Source organism: Lacerta agilis, chromosome 2 (genome assembly GCF_009819535.1).
Source record: "Lacerta agilis isolate rLacAgi1 chromosome 2, rLacAgi1.pri, whole genome shotgun sequence".
Classification (NCBI taxonomy): Eukaryota; Metazoa; Chordata; class Lepidosauria; order Squamata; family Lacertidae; genus Lacerta; species Lacerta agilis.
In genome coordinates this window covers 79,241,313-79,259,081 of record NC_046313.1, presented here as the reverse complement: position 1 = coordinate 79,259,081, position 17,769 = coordinate 79,241,313, and the positions used below count along the sequence as shown (strand labels likewise).

The 17,769-nt window shown below is 40.6% G+C and overlaps 1 protein-coding gene across 4 annotated transcripts in view; it reads left to right on the top strand.

Annotated features, from left to right (window-relative positions):
* TASOR (transcription activation suppressor) overlaps positions 1–17,769 on the top strand; it is a 75,874-nt gene that overhangs the window by 25,397 nt on the left and 32,708 nt on the right. For all 4 annotated transcript variants that reach the window (XR_004426019.1, XR_004426018.1, XR_004426017.1 and 1 more), the window contains exons 11-17: positions 4,072–4,175; positions 4,502–4,574; positions 4,669–4,737; positions 6,131–6,826; positions 7,232–7,575; positions 10,959–11,103; positions 12,640–12,696. Coding sequence is in view for 1 of the 4 variants with exons in the window: in XM_033140947.1 (XP_032996838.1) it covers positions 4,072–4,175; positions 4,502–4,574; positions 4,669–4,737; positions 6,131–6,826; positions 7,232–7,575; positions 10,959–11,103; positions 12,640–12,696 (1,488 nt within the window). In the remaining 3 variants the exon portion in view is untranslated. The remainder of the gene's footprint in view (positions 1–4,071; positions 4,176–4,501; positions 4,575–4,668; positions 4,738–6,130; positions 6,827–7,231; positions 7,576–10,958; positions 11,104–12,639; positions 12,697–17,769) is intronic.

Here is a 17,769-nt window from a genome sequence, read left to right as displayed (position 1 = left end):
GACCAGTTTTGTCATTGAAACTGCCTTGGTCAACCTGGTACCAGAGTGACAGCTACAGGAGCGTATGACTTGTTGGTTATTCTGGATTTCTTGGTTTTTGCTCCTTCGGTACCATCAGTCACAGTATGCTTCTGGATTATGATTTTGGATTGTTCATCTGGAATGTTGGTGGGAGGCACCATTTTGAGCTGATTCTGCTGCTTCCTAGCATATATATTTTGGATAGTGGTGGTGGAGATGACCTTCATGCTGTTTAATGTCTTTGTGAATCTGATGACAGAGGTTGTTTGCAGCCAGTTGTCTTTAGTATCCTTGTCGCACCCAGTTCTACTTCTCCTCAGCATCAAAATCAACCAAGACAGTGGAAGTGCTGAATTGGTGCCTCAAGTCTAATGGATTAGATGAGAGCTAATACTGAAACTCAATCTGGACAAGATGGTATATACAGTGGTACCTCTGGTTACGTACTTAATTTGTTCTGGAAGTCCGTTCTTAACCTGAAACTGTTCTTAACCTGAAGCACCACTAATGGGACCTCCCACTGCCGCTGCGCCACGAGAGCACGATTTTTGTTCTTATACTGAAGCAAAGTTCTTAACCTGAAGCGTTATTTCTGGGTTAGCAGAGTATGTAACCTGAAGCATATGTAACCTGAAGCGTATGTAACCTGAAGCGTATGCAACCTGAAGCGTATGTAACCCGAGGTACCACTGTACTGTTGTTGTTTAGTCGTGTCCGACTCTTCTTGACCCCATGGACCAGAGCACGCCAGGCACTCCTGTCTTCCACTGCCTCCTGCAGTTTGGTCAGACTCATGTTGGTAGCTTCGAGAACACTGCCCAACCATCTCGTCCTCTGTCATCCCCTTCTTGTGCCCTCCATCTTTCCCAACATCAGGGCCTTTTCCAGGGAGTCTTCTCTTCTCATGAGGTGGCCAAAGTATTGGAGCCTCAGCTTCAGGATCTGTCCTTCCAGTGAGCACTCAGGGCTGATTTCCTTCAGAATGGATAGGTTTGATCTTCTTGCAGTCAAGAGTCTCCTCCAGCACCATAATTCGGCGATCAGCTTTCTTTTTGGTCCAGCTCTCACTTCCATACATCACTACTTGGAAAACCATAGCTTTAACTATACAGACCTTTGTTGGCAAGATGATGTCTCTGCTTTTTAAGATGCTGTCTAGGTTTGTCATTGTTTTTCTCCCAAGAAGCAGGCGTCTTTTAATTTTGTAACTGCTGTCACCATCTACAGTGATCATGGAACCCAAGAAAGTAAAATCTCTCACCGCCTCAATTTCTTCTTCTATTTGCCAGGAGGTGATGGGACCAGTGGCCATGATCTTAGTTTCTTTGATGTTGTGCTTCAGACCATATTTTGTGCTCTCCTCTTTCACCCTCATTAAAAGGTTTTTTAGTTCCTCCTCACTTTCTGCCATCAAGGTTATGTCATCAGCATATCTGAGGTTGTTGATATTTCTTCCAGCAATCTTAATTCCGACTTGGGATTCAACCAGTCCAGGCAGTGATCCATGAAGGAGGTATATATATGGGTGGTTAAGCGGATGTGTAAAGCTGTGTCTTGCTCACTTTTGATTAGGTTACACTTGTACACAGCTTTGTTTTTTGTTGGATCCAACCTTTACTTGTAAGCAGTTACCAGCGCTTTTGTAACATCCAGGTTAGATTACTGCATTGTGTTGCTTGTAGTGCTGCCTTTGAAGATGGTTAATAAATTTTAAATAGCTCAGAATACAACAGGCAGACTGTTGATTTGAGTACACTGGCTTGAACATATATAACACCATCTGAACATATATAACACCAACTCTTTTCTTAGTGCCCTTCATAGATTAAAAGTCATTGTTACTTTAGGAACACAAAATGTGCTTTGTATAACTTGGTTTGCATTCATTATAGTTTGGTATATTAAAAGTACAGCTCATTCAGACAATTATAAGCTGAATCTGCTTTTTAATTGTAAATAGAGTTACAAACAGATGAAGTGTAAGGAACTTACCGGTAACTTTTTTCATTTTGCCAGTTTATGAGTAGTAGGCATAAACCAGTAAAACCAAAAGAAACCATCATTATAAGTAAAACAGTGAATATGTATTCTGAAAATGATTACTGTTACAGCTAGGCTGCTTCATGCGGTGGGCTCTCGTGCAGGAAAGACAGACCATACGTATGAGGTATCAGTCGAGGGACAAGAGCGCTGGGCAGTCCCCTGCCCACATATTTATTGAGTACAATATATGCATATGTACAAGCCGTTAACCAATCACCGTTATACACTTCTATAATAATTAATCAATTATATTAGCAAAGCTTATTCATGCCCTTGATGTCGAAGCCCTTTGTTCTCTACAGCACACTTCCTTCTCATGGCATGCCTGTGATCTCGGTAGCACACATCACTCTTATGATATGTTTATGATCTCTGTAGCATACTATATTATGCTTGTGAAGGATGTGGAACGAATGAGCTATATGCCCTACTGCACTAGCAGAGTTACCATGGTGCCAACATACCAGGTGAGGGTGGAGGGTGGAAGCACTTCATGCTGCATGCACACAGGCGCGTCTGTATTATTCCCACAGATTACGTCTTCTCTATCCTTCCATAGTGTGAAGCAGACATACAGCACTCATTTCTGTAAAAAATCAGAGAAAAATCAGAGGGGGTGTGTGGAGAAGAAACAAAGTCTCCATGAATACTACATGAAATTTAATTAGACTCATTTTGTGAGCTGTTTCTACTTCTTCATATTTATTACGGACTTCTAAGAACTGTACTTTCTCTTAAGTCCTTTGAGGCTTAGTCAAAAGCATAGAAACAAATCTCTACCAACTATGCCAGCAAGAGGAAGCCCACAAGCAAATAAGGCACTGAATTCTTCCTTCTCTTGTAACAGTGGCAGTGCCCTCCAAGAGTCAGAAATGCATCTTCTCATTCTATCTGAGAGTTTTACTTAGTGTACAACAGGACATGCTTGCCCTCAATGTATACGAATTGTGAAGATCTGTTACTATACATGCAGTACTATACTATACTATGCTGTGCTGTGCTGTGCTGTAGCTTTTAGAAATCATTTTGGGGGTGTAAATATATGAAGACTTAAATAAGATGTTTAACAGTCATTCTAAAAGAAAATATTTCATCATCCAAACTTTCCCAATGTTTCCAGGGTTTCTTTTGGCAAAAAAACAAGAGGTTTTTTTTGGGGGGGGGGAATGGGTGAAACTGTCCCTGTCCCAATTTTTTTCTAGCTTTCCCCTCAGGCCTTCAGAGACCCTTTTCTAGGTACCTATGCCACAATCTCTACACAGTAGAGATTGGGTTAATGGTGTCTGGGAATAGGACCTCTTGTTTTTGGAATGCCCTTTTGTGTGTGTGATGCATTAAATATGGAATGCCATCTCTGAACAGCTTGAGAATGACACCAACATTTATTTTATTTTGATTGCAGGTGAAACTCTTTCCTAACAAATAATTTTAGTAGTTTGTAGTTTTGTATGCTCTACTTTTACTGATTTAAAGTACATAAGAAAAAACTTTATTTGGAGTAAACTTTATAGTTCTCTGTTGTTTTTGTTACCCGTTGCTACTTCTTTTGTGAACCATTTTAAAATAGAAAACCAGTTTGGACATGTGTGTTTAAATAATACATAATGGCTTAGATCCTATGTATTTCAAGCAGAAGGAAGATATCATGCAAGAGGACTTTCCCATCCCACCCCCATATGATCCCCTCCAACCCTCTCTGAGCAGTCTGGGAGCTTCCTAAAAAATGATTTGCCCCCAAATCATGCATGGCTGCCTTGTGGAAACATAGAGTTCATACAGAGTTTTGTTTAACTTTGGGTAATTGGCTTATTCTACAGCAGTCCTATGCTGTTCAGAAAAATCACCTTACCAATTGAGAGGTATTTTGGGGAGTGCAAAGGAAGGAGGCAATCTGAATTCCAAGTAGTTTCTGCTTGTGTTATTAAAAGTCCAAGCCAATACAGACAGATATTTGCTCCTTTGTCTCTTGGCAGAAGAGACTAATAGATGTTCTTTTTATATTTTCAGAGTTCAGGAATGGAATGTATTGCAGTCTGTATGAAGTTGTGGAAAAGACTAGATCAGGAAGTAATTTGGAAGGTATACTTCAAAAGCTAGAGACAGACAAACTGGTGAGTAGAGCATCTTTTCATAACTTTACTATGTGCATAGTTATTCCACTGAGAGAGGTTCTGAGAATAATTTGGTCAGTTCATATTTTATGAAAATACATCATGAGCAGTCAAGTGCCTGCCGTCTTGCTCCACACTTTGAAAATATAAGAAGAGCTTGTTGGATCAGGCCAATGCCCATCTAGTTTAGCATCCTGTTCCCACAGTGGCTGACAGGATGCCCGTGGGAAGCCTTCAAGAGTGGGTATTCCAAATTTAATATGCATTATCTAGAATTAGGGGCATCATTTTTATGTTGTGTAAATTGTGTAAACTTCTTTTTTCAGGTTATTGTAAAACCACTTGTAGACAGGGGATATCTCTTGCTGCTTTCTTCTAATCAAATGGCTTCCCCATATGGTATGCAACTTGTTTCTTCTTCAGCAATTCAGATTTGTTTCTTTTAATTAACAGCTTCTATACTTTATGGTGTGCCTTTTTTTTCTTAATTCAGACAACCGAAATCCTCACATTCTGCAGGCATTGTTTCTATTTCGGAATCCTAGAGGTGTTGTGACTTCAAGTGAGTTTTTAATCTTTAATGTACCGATATATTGCTTGTTAAATGTGTTAAGTCCCAATGCAACCATAAAATAAGAAAAGTGTAAAAACCTTTAAAAATAATTCCATACATAAAAATGCAAAAATAAAATAAAACAATAATCTGTTTAAAAATAAAGTCAGTAGTTCCAGTACAAGTTAATTGTTCTGGTAAAGATCTCCAATTAAAATGTTTCTTGCTGTAATACTATTGATGCAGTAATAGCAGGGCTGGCCCATTCATGAGGCAAGGTGAGGTGACTGCCTCAGGTGGTAGGTTCCACAGGGGCAGTGGATCAGTCTCCAAGAAATGTACTGCCTGCTATTGCTCCCGTGGTGGCAGCAGCAGCTTTAGTGCTATAGAGCTCTGGAGAGGCACAAAACCTGTATGTGTGCCTACTCCAGTGATCACCTGAAGATCTGCTGTTACAGGTAAGCAGTACATCTTAAGCTATGTTAGTAGAATACAGAGAACCTTGCCATAGAGCAATGCTGATGAGTAGTGAGAAGAGATGCTGATGCTTTATTGCTGCTTGTCTGTGGTAGCAAGGAAGAGTACAGAGCAAATTACCGGTACCTATGAATGGTAAGGCGTTAGAAAGTGGAAACAGAAGGGTGTTAAGATTATTCAGGTGCTTGAAACAACAGATGTGTAGAGATACAATGACATACCAGGCATGGAAGACAGAATAATTATTTGTTGTAAGCCACCCAGAGAACATTTTGTTGGGCAGCCTAAAAGTGCAGAAACTAAATAAAAAAGTTGGAGGAACTTGTGATAGTCTGAGAAGGAAGGTGGCTTCTGGAATTTGAATGGTACATTAGATAAGAGCAGGATGCTTTCATTGCTGGGAAGGTGGATATGGTTGCCACAAAAATACAGTGCATTACAAATAATCATTAAAAGCACTACAGAAAGCTTGTATGGAATTTATCTGTTTAGAATCATTTAGAGTTGATAACATACTCATCATTGGCTTAATCACAGAGGCAGGGAACCTGTAGCTCTAAATATGTCGCTTCACTACAAATTGCATTACCCTTGGCCATTAGAAATGCTGTAAGAAGAGAACTGGCAGCTCATAAAAGTTATACTCAAAATCATGAGATATTCTTAGATACAAATATGGGAAGAAAAATGATTTCTAATAGTCCTCTGCCAATGCAAATTGCTATCTTATAATATAATTGGAATTTGCTTTTTAACCCCAAGTGAGTGTGGTTTAATGGCTAGGCCTTGGGGGACAATGTTCAGATCCTTTACTCAGCCATGAAGTTGACTACATGACCTTGTGTCTGTCACTAGTTGTGTTGCTTACTTAAATGACTGATTTTTCTCTCTTGTAATTGTCTTTCTGCTTTTATTTTGAACACAGTTCTAAAAAATGAACAGAAAAATGCAAAAACGTTATTAACGCAAGAAGCCCATGTGGTTATGCCGGAATTTACAAGATTTATTCAGTCGCTACATTATGGTTATATTCATTCTCGTAAAGACCCTAAAGCTGACTTAAATACTTCAGTGGAAAAGCATATAAATGACTACCTGAAGCGAAACAGTAAATTTAATAAAGAGTTCATTTTATATAATTATAGTACAACCTTGGATGAGAAAAAGCACCTATATCCTGCACCAAAAAACAAATCCAATATTGAAAGCGCCTTACGCAACTACATTTTTGGTTCTGAAACCTATCAGATTTCTGTTTCTAAAGCAAAAAAAATTATGGATGGAAATCGGAAGCCTCAGCAGTTTAGTCCTATTTCAGATTATGAAGCCACAGAGGAGGAATCTGACTACAGAAAGAGAAAAGCTAGGAAAAGAAATGGTTCTGAATGTGAAACTGTAGTTGCCAAGAGAAAACCTGGTGACCATGGGGATTATGATGAAGAAAGTATCAAAGAGTTGATAAACTTAATTCAGTGTAAGAAGAAAAATGTAGATAGAGACTCTGACACGGAAGACAACAGAAATGAAAGCAGACTGAAGCAAAAGCTGAAAATTAAGACTGAGAGCCCACAGAAACATTTTAAAACTAGTGAGTCCTCAGAAAACATTTGTCAGCCTGAAGGTAAGAGCTACTTTTGGTCTATGAAAAAGTTGTTCTTTTAGTGTGGCTGCGGCTGTGCTCTGGAACTGCCTGCGTATTGAAATTAGGCAAGCACTTTCACTATAGTGTTAGTTTCAGCTGGTCTATCCAGAGACATGATTTCATTAGATTTGTTTTAATGTTTTATTAATGGTTTTATGTATACTTCTTTTTAATTGCTTTGCATATTTTAGTCCTGTTCTATATAGAATTGAACCTGTGTACTACTTGTAGATATGTTTTCTTTGAGCAAGTGGTTTATAAATTTTCTAAATTGTAATAATAATACTAATTTATTTGTATTGGCCATGTCAACTAACTAAAGGATGGCAAATAACTTTTAGCATAACTTCATGTTTTCCCCAATTCCCCTTCCTTGGTTTCTAGGGGGCAGAACAACAGAATCGCTTCTTTCAATGATACATGACCTTGGTGGACATGATACAGATTTGAGGCAGCAAAATGTTGCTAATAATGAAATATATGGTTTCATAAAGCGGATTTCAGCAATGGCTAATAAGCAAGATCCAGCAGAAAGCTATTCAGAGCAACTGGCTGAATACAACTCAATTCTACCACAGATCAGCAACCTTCTTAATGCTTCACATGTTGAAAATGTTCAATTAAATGACCCTCAGAGCCCAAAGTTGGAAGTGAATGCATCATGCTTGCCTTATTCTTCTGATGTTTCTGCTAGTGAAGTAGACATTGATCATGCTCAACATTTAAAAGTAAGAATATTAGAAACTGCTTCTAAAATTTCAGTGTATGCATTTGGTGTATATAAAATAGGGGTTCTTTTTAGCATTTGTGTTTGTGACTTCTGGATCTCCAGTTTCACTGTTTCAATGGCCCAACTCCTGAAACAGTGAAAAGATTGAACAAGACCAATGCTAAATTCTTTTATTCATGCAGCTCTGAATTATAGTAATGGTGGGGGCAGGGGGCGGGGTAGGAAATAAGAATGATATAAGGTTGAGGGTAGTTTGCCATGAAGAAGTTCTGCTGTAATAAACAGCTGCATTTGTGTCCATTGAATTTATACTTTGAGGTGGAAAATGACTAACAGCTTTAACTGGAGACTGAAGAATAATTATCAACCTAGATGCTGTGTGTTCTCTCCCCTTCCCTATTCTGCATAAGTAATATTCTAGATGTATGCTCCCAGTGACTCTTTTGCTGTGTTGGTATTTTAGTAATTTGCTTAAACAGTAAAATGAGAATTCCCTGGATGTCTAGATCCAGTTTTGGAGCAAGCAAACTTTGGTAATTGAGCCCCATCGGAGATTTACAATCACAAAACATGCAGCAAAATAACGTGTGGAAATAGACCTTTAAAATATTCCTTTCTAAGTTGTTCCCAAAGTTTCCCACTTCCCTTAGCATTGAAAGAAACCACATGTTTGGTAAGTTAAAAATGATTTACTTACAAACTCTTCAAAGGTCAGCTTCATGTGCTTTCCCATACTGTAGCAAGAAAAGACAGGCAGTTAAACTTAGTTTCAAAATTGGTAAATGTTTCTAAATTATGCCTCAGTCTTATCAGGATTGAGTTTCAGTTTGTTTGGTCTCGTCCAGTCCATTACTGAGGCAAGACAACGATCGAGCACACCAACTGCTACACCTGCAGATATAAAGGAGAAGTAGAGTTGTCATAGTGGTGACAGCTTACTCCAGACCTCCAGATAACCACACTCAGTGGTTTCATGTGGATGTTAAACAGCGCAGGGGATAAAATTGAGCCCTGAGGAATCCTGCATTGAAGGTTCCATGGAGCTGAAAAGCATTCCCCAAACATCACCCTCTGGAAACGACCATCCAAGGATCAGAACCAACACAAAAGTGGTGGCACCTACCCCTAACCAGGACAGCAACTCTAGGGAGGATGCCATGGTCAATGGTATCAAAGGCTGCTGAGAAGTTGAGAATTAAGAGGAACACATTTCCCCTGTCTATCTCCCGACAGAGGTCATCATACAAGATGACCAAAACAGTTTCTGTGCCAAAACCGGGCTTAAACCCCGATTGAAATGGATCTAGAAAATTGGTTTCCTCCCCGAGCTCCTGGATCTGGTCCACAGCCACCTGCTCAAGAACCTTGTCCAAGAAGGGGAGATTGGCAACTGGCCAGTAGTTACTTAGATTTCCTGAACCCAGAGAAGGTTTCTTGAGGAGTGGTTTTACCACTACCTCCTTCAAGCAAGCAGGACCACCCCCTCTCACAAGGAGGCATTAATCACCTCCCTGCTAGTTTTTATCAGCCAAGAAGGAAAAGAGTTCAAAGCACAATTGGTCACCCTGATCAATCCAAGCACCTTGTCCACATCCTCAAGCTTTACTAACTGAAACTCATCCAACAGAAGAGGACTAGATAGTACTCTGGAAACCCCTTGAGATTCATCATCTGTAATAGCAAAGTCAAGATCCTTTGTGGATGCAAGTGATTTTGTCCTCAAAATACTGTGCAAACGAAGTCACACCAAGCCACCGTCTGTTCCACCACCTCCAGGCCAGACTGTAAGAGGCCTCACGCTACCTGGAAAAACTACCCAATGGCACAGTGAGGTTGCAATGGACGCAGCAAAGTGTGCCTTCTTTGCTGACTTCACTGCCCCTAGGTAGGCTTTATTTTGAGCCCTCACCCGTGTTCGATTAAATTCAGCCCATGTTTTTCTCTTACGTTCGAGCCATCTCCCAGCTTGTTGCATCACTCCAAGCTTTGGAGTATACCAAGGAGCCAAACAGGCTCTATGAAGCAGGAGATGGTGCGCTGGGGTGATCATATCAACAGCCCGAGCCATTCAGTTGTTCCAGAGGTAAGCCAGTGCTTTGACAGGAGCACCAGTCATATAATCTGGGAATCCTCCAGAGCCACCTGAAAATCCACTGAGTGATGGAGGTCTTATTCAGCATTCGCCTGGCATTCAGCAACAGCAGTCGTGGACCCAAGGGCTGGCTGATGGGACAACTGCACTTCCCCAGGATAAAAGGGGGCGGGGTCTGGCACACAACAGTTGCTAACTGCCTATGCTGTGTGCCTCTTACCCAGTCAACTTCATCTCCTACACTTTACCTCCCCCTACCCTGAGCCACTGTGATTGGCTCTCCTCAGCTCCTTTCTTCCCAGGCACATCCCACGTCTTCAATTAAAAAGCAACAAAACCTCAAATTTAAAACATTCGAGTTAAGCAGTTAAAAACAATTTTAAACAATAGGGATATAATAATGATGATGATGATGATGATAATAATAATAATAATACCCACTAAGCAGTGACCCAACCAAATGAAATAAAAAATAAAAAAATTCCTTCCAGTGTGCACACAAAAGCTCATACCAATAACAAACTTAGTTGGTCTCTTAAGGTGCTACTGGAAGGAATTTTTTTATTTTTAATTTTGTTTCAACTACGGCAGACCAACACGGCTACCTACCTGTAACCAACCCAATGAACCATTTACAAGTTCTATGTAAAGAAAGATGGTAACTGATTACACCTTATTGATGGACCAGTTTTAAAGTCCTTCACCGATAGTATATGTGTATTTGTTTTGCTTGCTTACATTTCTTTAATGTATGCATTTATTATTCAATTTTGCTACTTTTTTGTTTGTTCATGTAGTATACAGAATCTAGATCTATATTGGTTGATAACAGAGATGAGTTACATAAATTTGTTCTAACTGGCGTGAAATCTGAATTTGTCATTAACCAAACTGGGTTTTAAGGGGTTGACATCCTCAAGTTGTTTGGGGGACAAATGCTTCCTTAAGAATAAGCTCTGTTAAATAGGAGATTTCTGAGTAAACATGCATTGGGCTCATAGCTGTCACCTTTCCCTTTTTTGGCGGGAAATTCCCTTATTCGAGCGCCGTTTCCCACTGCAAAAAAAGGGAAGGTTGACAGCTATGGCCGTTTACCAATGCAAGAAAAAGGAAGGTTGACAACTATGATTGGGCTATGGGAATGGTTTTTTAAAGTAGTTAAACAGCAAGTGCTTTGATGTAAAGGCAAAATTGTTTTCATAGAGACGCTTCAAAAATATTTTTACATTGAGATGGCTAAAAGGTAACAAGTTAGAATTATCAATTGAGACTACTATGTGTTTGTTTAGGAAGCAAGCACTGGAAGTGCAAGTAGCTTTGATGGTGGTAGCCCATGTCCTAGCACACCCCTTGAACAGACTTATCATAGACAGCATTCCGGCTCATACAACGTTGAATTGACTGAAATGCACTGGAAGCTGATTCCTATCACAGGTAAGTAACAACTTTGTAAATATAAAACCTAAAGTTTTGTGTCTTTCTGATACCCAGTTCTTAAAATGGCAGAAGGGATGTGTGCATGCTATTACATATTCCAGTAATATTTGAATTCTGATCAGGTTATTCTGATAGTGTTTATGGCAGTGAAAACCACATTTTGAGACCCTCTGTGTATACAGTATTATGACTAAGCCTCATTTTATTTAAGCAAATAAGCAATAACTGTTGAGGTTAGATCTACTGGTTCTGTCATACACAGTATAGTACATCTTTCTGGAAGTGGGCATATTAGGATTTTGTGAATGTGAGGGAGTAAAGTTGGAAGAGACCCAGCAAACCATAAAAACTGTGTCTTCGGATAGTTCTGGGGTTGAAAGTAATATGCTGACATACTTGTTGATGTTCTGGCTGTAGATTAAAATTAGTGCTATCTACCAGCAAGGGCTTCACTATTACAAGAGCATACATTTGGCACAGCTGTGTACATTGCACCACTCAAAAGGATTTTATAAAGAGTATATGCTGTCTCTTACCTTGAATTCTAGTGTTGCTGTTTTTGTACAAGTGAAACTAGGCAAATGTTTAGCCACACCTTGATCAAAATATGAAAGGATGACCAGATAAAATTGCTTCATAGGCTGGATTTGGTATAGAGGTTGCCAGAAGGCCATTGCTAAACTGACTTATTACATGTAATCTCAGACAAACTTTTTTTAAACTTTGGCTGAGGGCTAATACAAACCCTTTCTAGGCAACATCTGTGTCCAGTGTAATAATTTGAGGGAAATACTGAATCTTGCAGGAACAAGCTTTACCAAAGCAAGTCTGCCTTGCAAGGTACTCCAGCTTTTCTTACTCTTTTGTCAGTTGTTACCGTAACCCTTTTCAAAAAGCTCCGGAGTTGCGTAAGCATTTTAGGCTAGTGTACCGAAAGGAGAGACAGATGAATTTCTGAAAGATTCTCTCTTTTTCTGGAATTTGTCCAGTGGGGTGCCTTTTTATTGTTGCTTCTCATTATTTACACTGTTATCTATCTTTTAAAATGCTGTTTTGATATTTGGAGGCATATTTGTTTCATCAAACAACAGCAACTGGGTCTACTTGCTTTTGGTGGTAGTTTCCATATTTGTATTAAAGACTTGAAAGAAAAATACTTGAATAGCATATTCTACATCATATTTTTCACTGAGAAGTAGAGAGTATTTGATACTATATGGGTGTATGAGCAGCAGTGGCATGGTTAGGTAGCTCAAACCCCAGTGCACCAAAGCACTTAGAATGGGGAATTCCCAGTCTGCTGCCTTTTGCAGTTTTAACAAATGTAATGAATTCTGGAATTCAAATCTTTCCCAGAATGAAAAGAGACCTATGATACCCAAATATGTTGGAAATTAATACCAATAATTAGTTTTACACACTCTAAAGTGGGCCAACTATCTTAAATTGGTGCTGTAGCGCAAGAAGTGTGTGAGGATATACATTCTACATCTTGAGAAACTCTTAACCTTGCTAACTGCTGCTCTCCCTCAGGAGGGGCAGGAAGAGTTCCTGAAGAGCAACTGAGAAAACATGGAGCTAACCAAACAGGTGAGAAGGGTGGCCTTTATTGTATATGCTCCTTGCTATCCAGATAGCTTTTAAAAAACCAGTTCCTTGGTAGCCTCCCCCCCAATATAGTTAAGGAAATGAATCCACCAAAGCAAGTACGGTATATTCAGAGTTCGAGAAATACAGTTGATTTAAGGCACCCAGGTAACATGGGAGCAACTGTGGTTACAGTCCTTGATGCAGGATGCGGGTGGCGCTGTGGTCTAAACCACTGAGCCTCTTGGGCTTGCTGATCAGAAGGTCGGCAGTTCGAATTGCTCTGTCCCAGCTGCTGCCAACCTAGCAGTTCAAAAGCACACCAGTTCAAGTAGATAAATAGGTACTGCTGTGGCGGGAAGGTAAATAGCGTTTCTGTGCGCTCTGGTTTCCGTCACGGTTTTCCATTGCACCAGAAGCCACATGACCCAGAAAGCTGTCTGTGGACAACGCCAGCTCCCTTGGCCTGAGAGCGAGATGAGTGTCTCACCCCATAGTCGCCTTTGACTGGACTTAACCGTCTGGGGGTCCTTTTCCTTTATACCTATAACCCTTGAAGGGAATTCCAAGTCCATCAGTCATAATAGGAGATTGTTAGTTTTGTATAACAAAGCTTTGCTTTTGAATATTGATTATGCATAAAGTCCACTGTAAAATTCTCATTGAAATGCTTTGGTATCTTAACAGGCAGTCGATATAATTGATAAAGCTATATGAAATATACAAAGGGCCAACATACATATTGTGTTAATATAGATAATCATGTAATTTTTTATATATAGCTTGTCAATTTCCATCCTATGAGGCATATACACTTCACATGATAAATGTGTCTAATTTGTTATGTTCCATATCATGTATAAAGAGTATAGAATTTATTTGTAGTTAAGTTGTTCATATATCACTCTGCAGGCTTAAAGTAATAGGTATATTATGCTTAGTCAGGGTACCAAGGTTGTCTGCTCTGGATGGGGTTACATTCCCTCTGAAGAGTACCCATTTCTATTGTAAATCTAAAGTTATAAGTATCCAGCATGTGTGAACACAACATAAGTTCCAGTGACTGTATTTTTCAGAGCCTTTCAGTCATAATTTCATTGGAAACAACCGCATACCTATCCAAGCTATCTCTTTTTCCATAATACAGCCTATGATATCTTGAAAGCAGTAGCAGATATCTGATTCCAAGTTATGGTTCCATCTCTGGTCTTATACTGCTAGGGACGCAGGTGGCGCTGTGGCCTAAACTACTGAGCCTCTTGGGCTTGCTGATTGGAAGGTCGGCGATTCAAATCTGCTGAATGGTGGTGAGCTCCCATTGCTTTGTCCCAGTTCCTGCCAACCTAGCAGTTTGAAAGCAAATAAATAGGTAGATAGATAAATAGGTACCGCAGCAGCAGGAAGGTAAACAGTGTTTCCGTGTGCTCTGGCTTACGTCACGGTGTTCTGTGCACCAGTAGCAGTTTAGTTATGCTGGCCACATGACCTGCAAAGCTGTCTGTGGACAAACGCTGGCTCCCTCGGCCTAAAAAGTGAGATGAGCGCTGCACCCCATAGTTGCCTTTGACTGGACTTAACCGTCCAGGGGTCCTTTACCTTTACCTTTTTACTTTATACTACTACAGTGGTACCTCTGGTTACGTACTTAATTTGTTCCGGAGGTCTGTTCTTAACCTGAAACTGTTCTTAACCTGAAGCACCACTTTAGCTAATGGGACCTCCCGTTGCCACTGCGCCACCAGAGCACGATTTCTGTTCTTATCCTGAAGCAAAGTTCTTAACCTGAAGCGTTATTTCTGGGTTAGTGGAGTATGTAACCTGAAGCGTATGTAACCCAAGGTACCACTGTACTACAGCTACTAAAATTTGTATACCACTCTTCATCTCAGGGCAGTTCACGACATAAAAATACAATATAAAGAAGACAAAATCCATAATAACAAAAACCAGCCAACAATCCTCTCAACACATTTAAAAGGGCATTGGATGTTAATCAGCCAAAGGCCTGGTTAAAGAGGAAAGTTTTCATCTGGCGCCTAAAGATGTATAATGAAGGCGCCAGCTGAGCCTTCCTGGGGAGTGCATTACACCAACAGGGGAGCCACTGCAGAAAAGACTAGTTCTCATGTTGCCACCTCCTGGACCTCTTGTGGACAAAGCAAAGAAGGGCCTCAGATGATAATCACAAGTCCCGGTAGGTTCAAATGGAGAGAGGGGGTCCTTGAAGTACAGTGGTACCTCGCAAGACGAAATTAATTCGTTCCGCAAGACTCTTCGTCTTGCGAGGCACCGTTTCCCATAGGAACGCATTAAAATTTAATTAATGCGTTCCTATGGGGGGGAAAGTCCGGGGGCCCCACCCGACTGGCACCGGAGCCACGCCACGCCGCGTTTTAAGGCTGCAGTGAGCGAACAGCTGCGCTGCTGTTCGCTCGCTGCAGTCTTAAAACGCGGCGCGGCTCCGGGAGGGAGGGAGGGGCCGTGGGATCGCGCCCGCCATCTTCGGTGGGCGGGTGCGATCCCACGGCCCCCTCCCCACCGGCGCCGCGCGGCTCCGGTGCCGGCTTACAGTGGTACCTCGCCAGACGAATTCGTCTCGCGAGTCAACTAAAAACTCGCAAAACCCTTTCGTTTTGCGAGTTTTTTGTTGTGCGAGGCATTCGTCTTGTGGGGTACCACTGTATTGGAAACCTGCACTTTGAATTGGGCCTGGAAACTAATTGGCGGCCAGTACAGTTGGGCCAGGATTGGTGTAATGTGTGCACACAATCCCTGGTGAACAACCTGGCCACTGAATTCTGCACCAGTTAAAAGTTTTGAACCGTCTACAGAGGCTGCTCTACATATAACATATTGCAGTAATTAACCCAGTAATTAACAAATACCGGTAGTCATCGGTACAGCATACCAGTCGGGACACACCATTGATGTTGCCTTTGCCCCAAGTGGTATGAGGGATGGGCTGAGGATAAGGGGGGAGTGCAGTGCACTTCCTTGTCATGGTCAGACCATTATCTGGTTAAGATTGGATGGACAATGGCAATTCTCCCCTGTAAGGGTGGTGGGCCTATTTAGGTGTCCTCAGAGGTTGATGGAACCTGATGAGTTTCTGCATTCTCTGGGAAGTCTTCCAATGGAGAAAGCTGAAGATCCTGTTGAATTCCTGTTCTCATTATGGAAAAGCAAGATGAAATGGGCAGTTGATGCTATCAAATGAAATGGGCAGTTGATGCTATGAAATGGGCAGTTGATGCTATCCTGAGTGTCCTATATGGTATTGTGGAGCCTGAGCAGCCTCTTGGTATTTTGAGGAGCTCTGGAATATGAAACAAACTGAGTGTAGACTAGAACGGAAGTGGCATGTCTTGCTTGGAAGCAGGGTTGATTTGATATAAATCAAATTGATTTAAATCACAGTTTAAATTACTAGTCAGTAAGACTTGATTTAAATCATTTTTTTAATAGAAAGACTCATTCCTGCTGATACCATCTTAATATTTACAACCAGAGGAAAGTTTCATTTTTAGAATAATACATTTTCAGAGTAGTTTTTACAGTTATATGGCAAATTACTGATTTGGTTATACTATTAGAAATACATTAACAGATAATTATGAAATTATTGTGAGGTTTAATAACTTTATATTTAGACAACTTTTCTGCTGGACTTTATTGGAAGGAGAAAAATAATCATTTCCTTAATAACAATTTAAACAACTTAACTAAAACAATAACATTATAGTATATGTGTCCATGTTTGTTAACTGATGTGGTTAAACGATAAAAAAACCTTAGACTGAGTTTTAGCACACATGAACAACTTAAAACAAATCCTTATTTCCTGATTAATAGCCTTTGGACTATAATGTAACTTAAATAGAAAACTATTTAAAAAAACATTTTATTTTTAAAATCCAATTTATTTATTTTTAAAATCCGATTTAAGTAAAAAAAATCCACCTGAACACCTGTTAGAGCACATAATCGTGCCTATTATGTGGCAGTGCAGGATGCAAAAAGGTCACTTCACAGCTTGCATTGCATCCTGGTAGCCAGCTGCCAGAGTTATTTTGGATGTCTAGAGACCATTGACACCCTCTGTGGGGGAAGGACTTTGTGGGCATTCAGAGACCTCCTTTGACCAGCTGCTTACAACTTTGAAGAATGATAAAGTCACTCAATTTAAGAGTGCTTTTGACTTCAACCTTTTTGCTGCTCAGCTGAAGTGTGCAGTGTCACTATCGAGGGTGTGTTGTGGAATCAGTTTCTGCTAATGCAATCATCTGATGTGGACGAGGTGCTGGCGATAATATATCTGACCACATGCCCTCTTGATCCCTCTCCCTTCTGGCTTATTAAATCTCTCAGAAGGGACCTGACTGGATGGGTCCAGAGCATGGTTAAAATTTCATTGGATGAGGGGATGGGGCCTGATACCTTGGAAAGAAACAGTGGTGTGGCTGCTCCTAAAGAAACTGACTCTGGAGCCATTGCGCTGGAACAATCACCCACCAGTTGCAAATACTCACTTTTGGTGGAAGATGGCAGAGAGAGTTGTGGTGGGGCAACTGCAAGCATTCTTGAATGATACAGATTATTTAGATCCATTCCAGTCTAGGTTCAGGCCTGGCTATGGGACTGAGTTGGCTTTGGTCACCCTGATGGATGATCTTTGCAGAGCATGGACAGGAGAACAACCTTGCTCCTACTGCTTGATCTCTCATGGTGCCCTCCTAGACCAGCTCTGGGGAATGGGAGAGTGCTTTTCAGCTCCCTGGCAATTAAGTTATGGGGTACCACAGGACACTTATTTTATTTCTGATGCTATTTTATATCTATATGGAGCAGCCATTAAGAGTTTTTTGGGGTGAAGTGCTGTCAGTATGCAGATGATATCCAGCTCTATTTCTCCATAACATCTGAATCAGGAGAGGCCATGCAGTCCCTAGGGTGCTTGAATGCAGTGGTGAGGTGGATGACAAAAAGCAAGCTGAGCTTGAATCCTAGCAAGCTGGAGGCTCTGTGGATGAGTAGTTCCCATGTTTGAGAAATAGAAAAAATTGCTTACCCTGGATG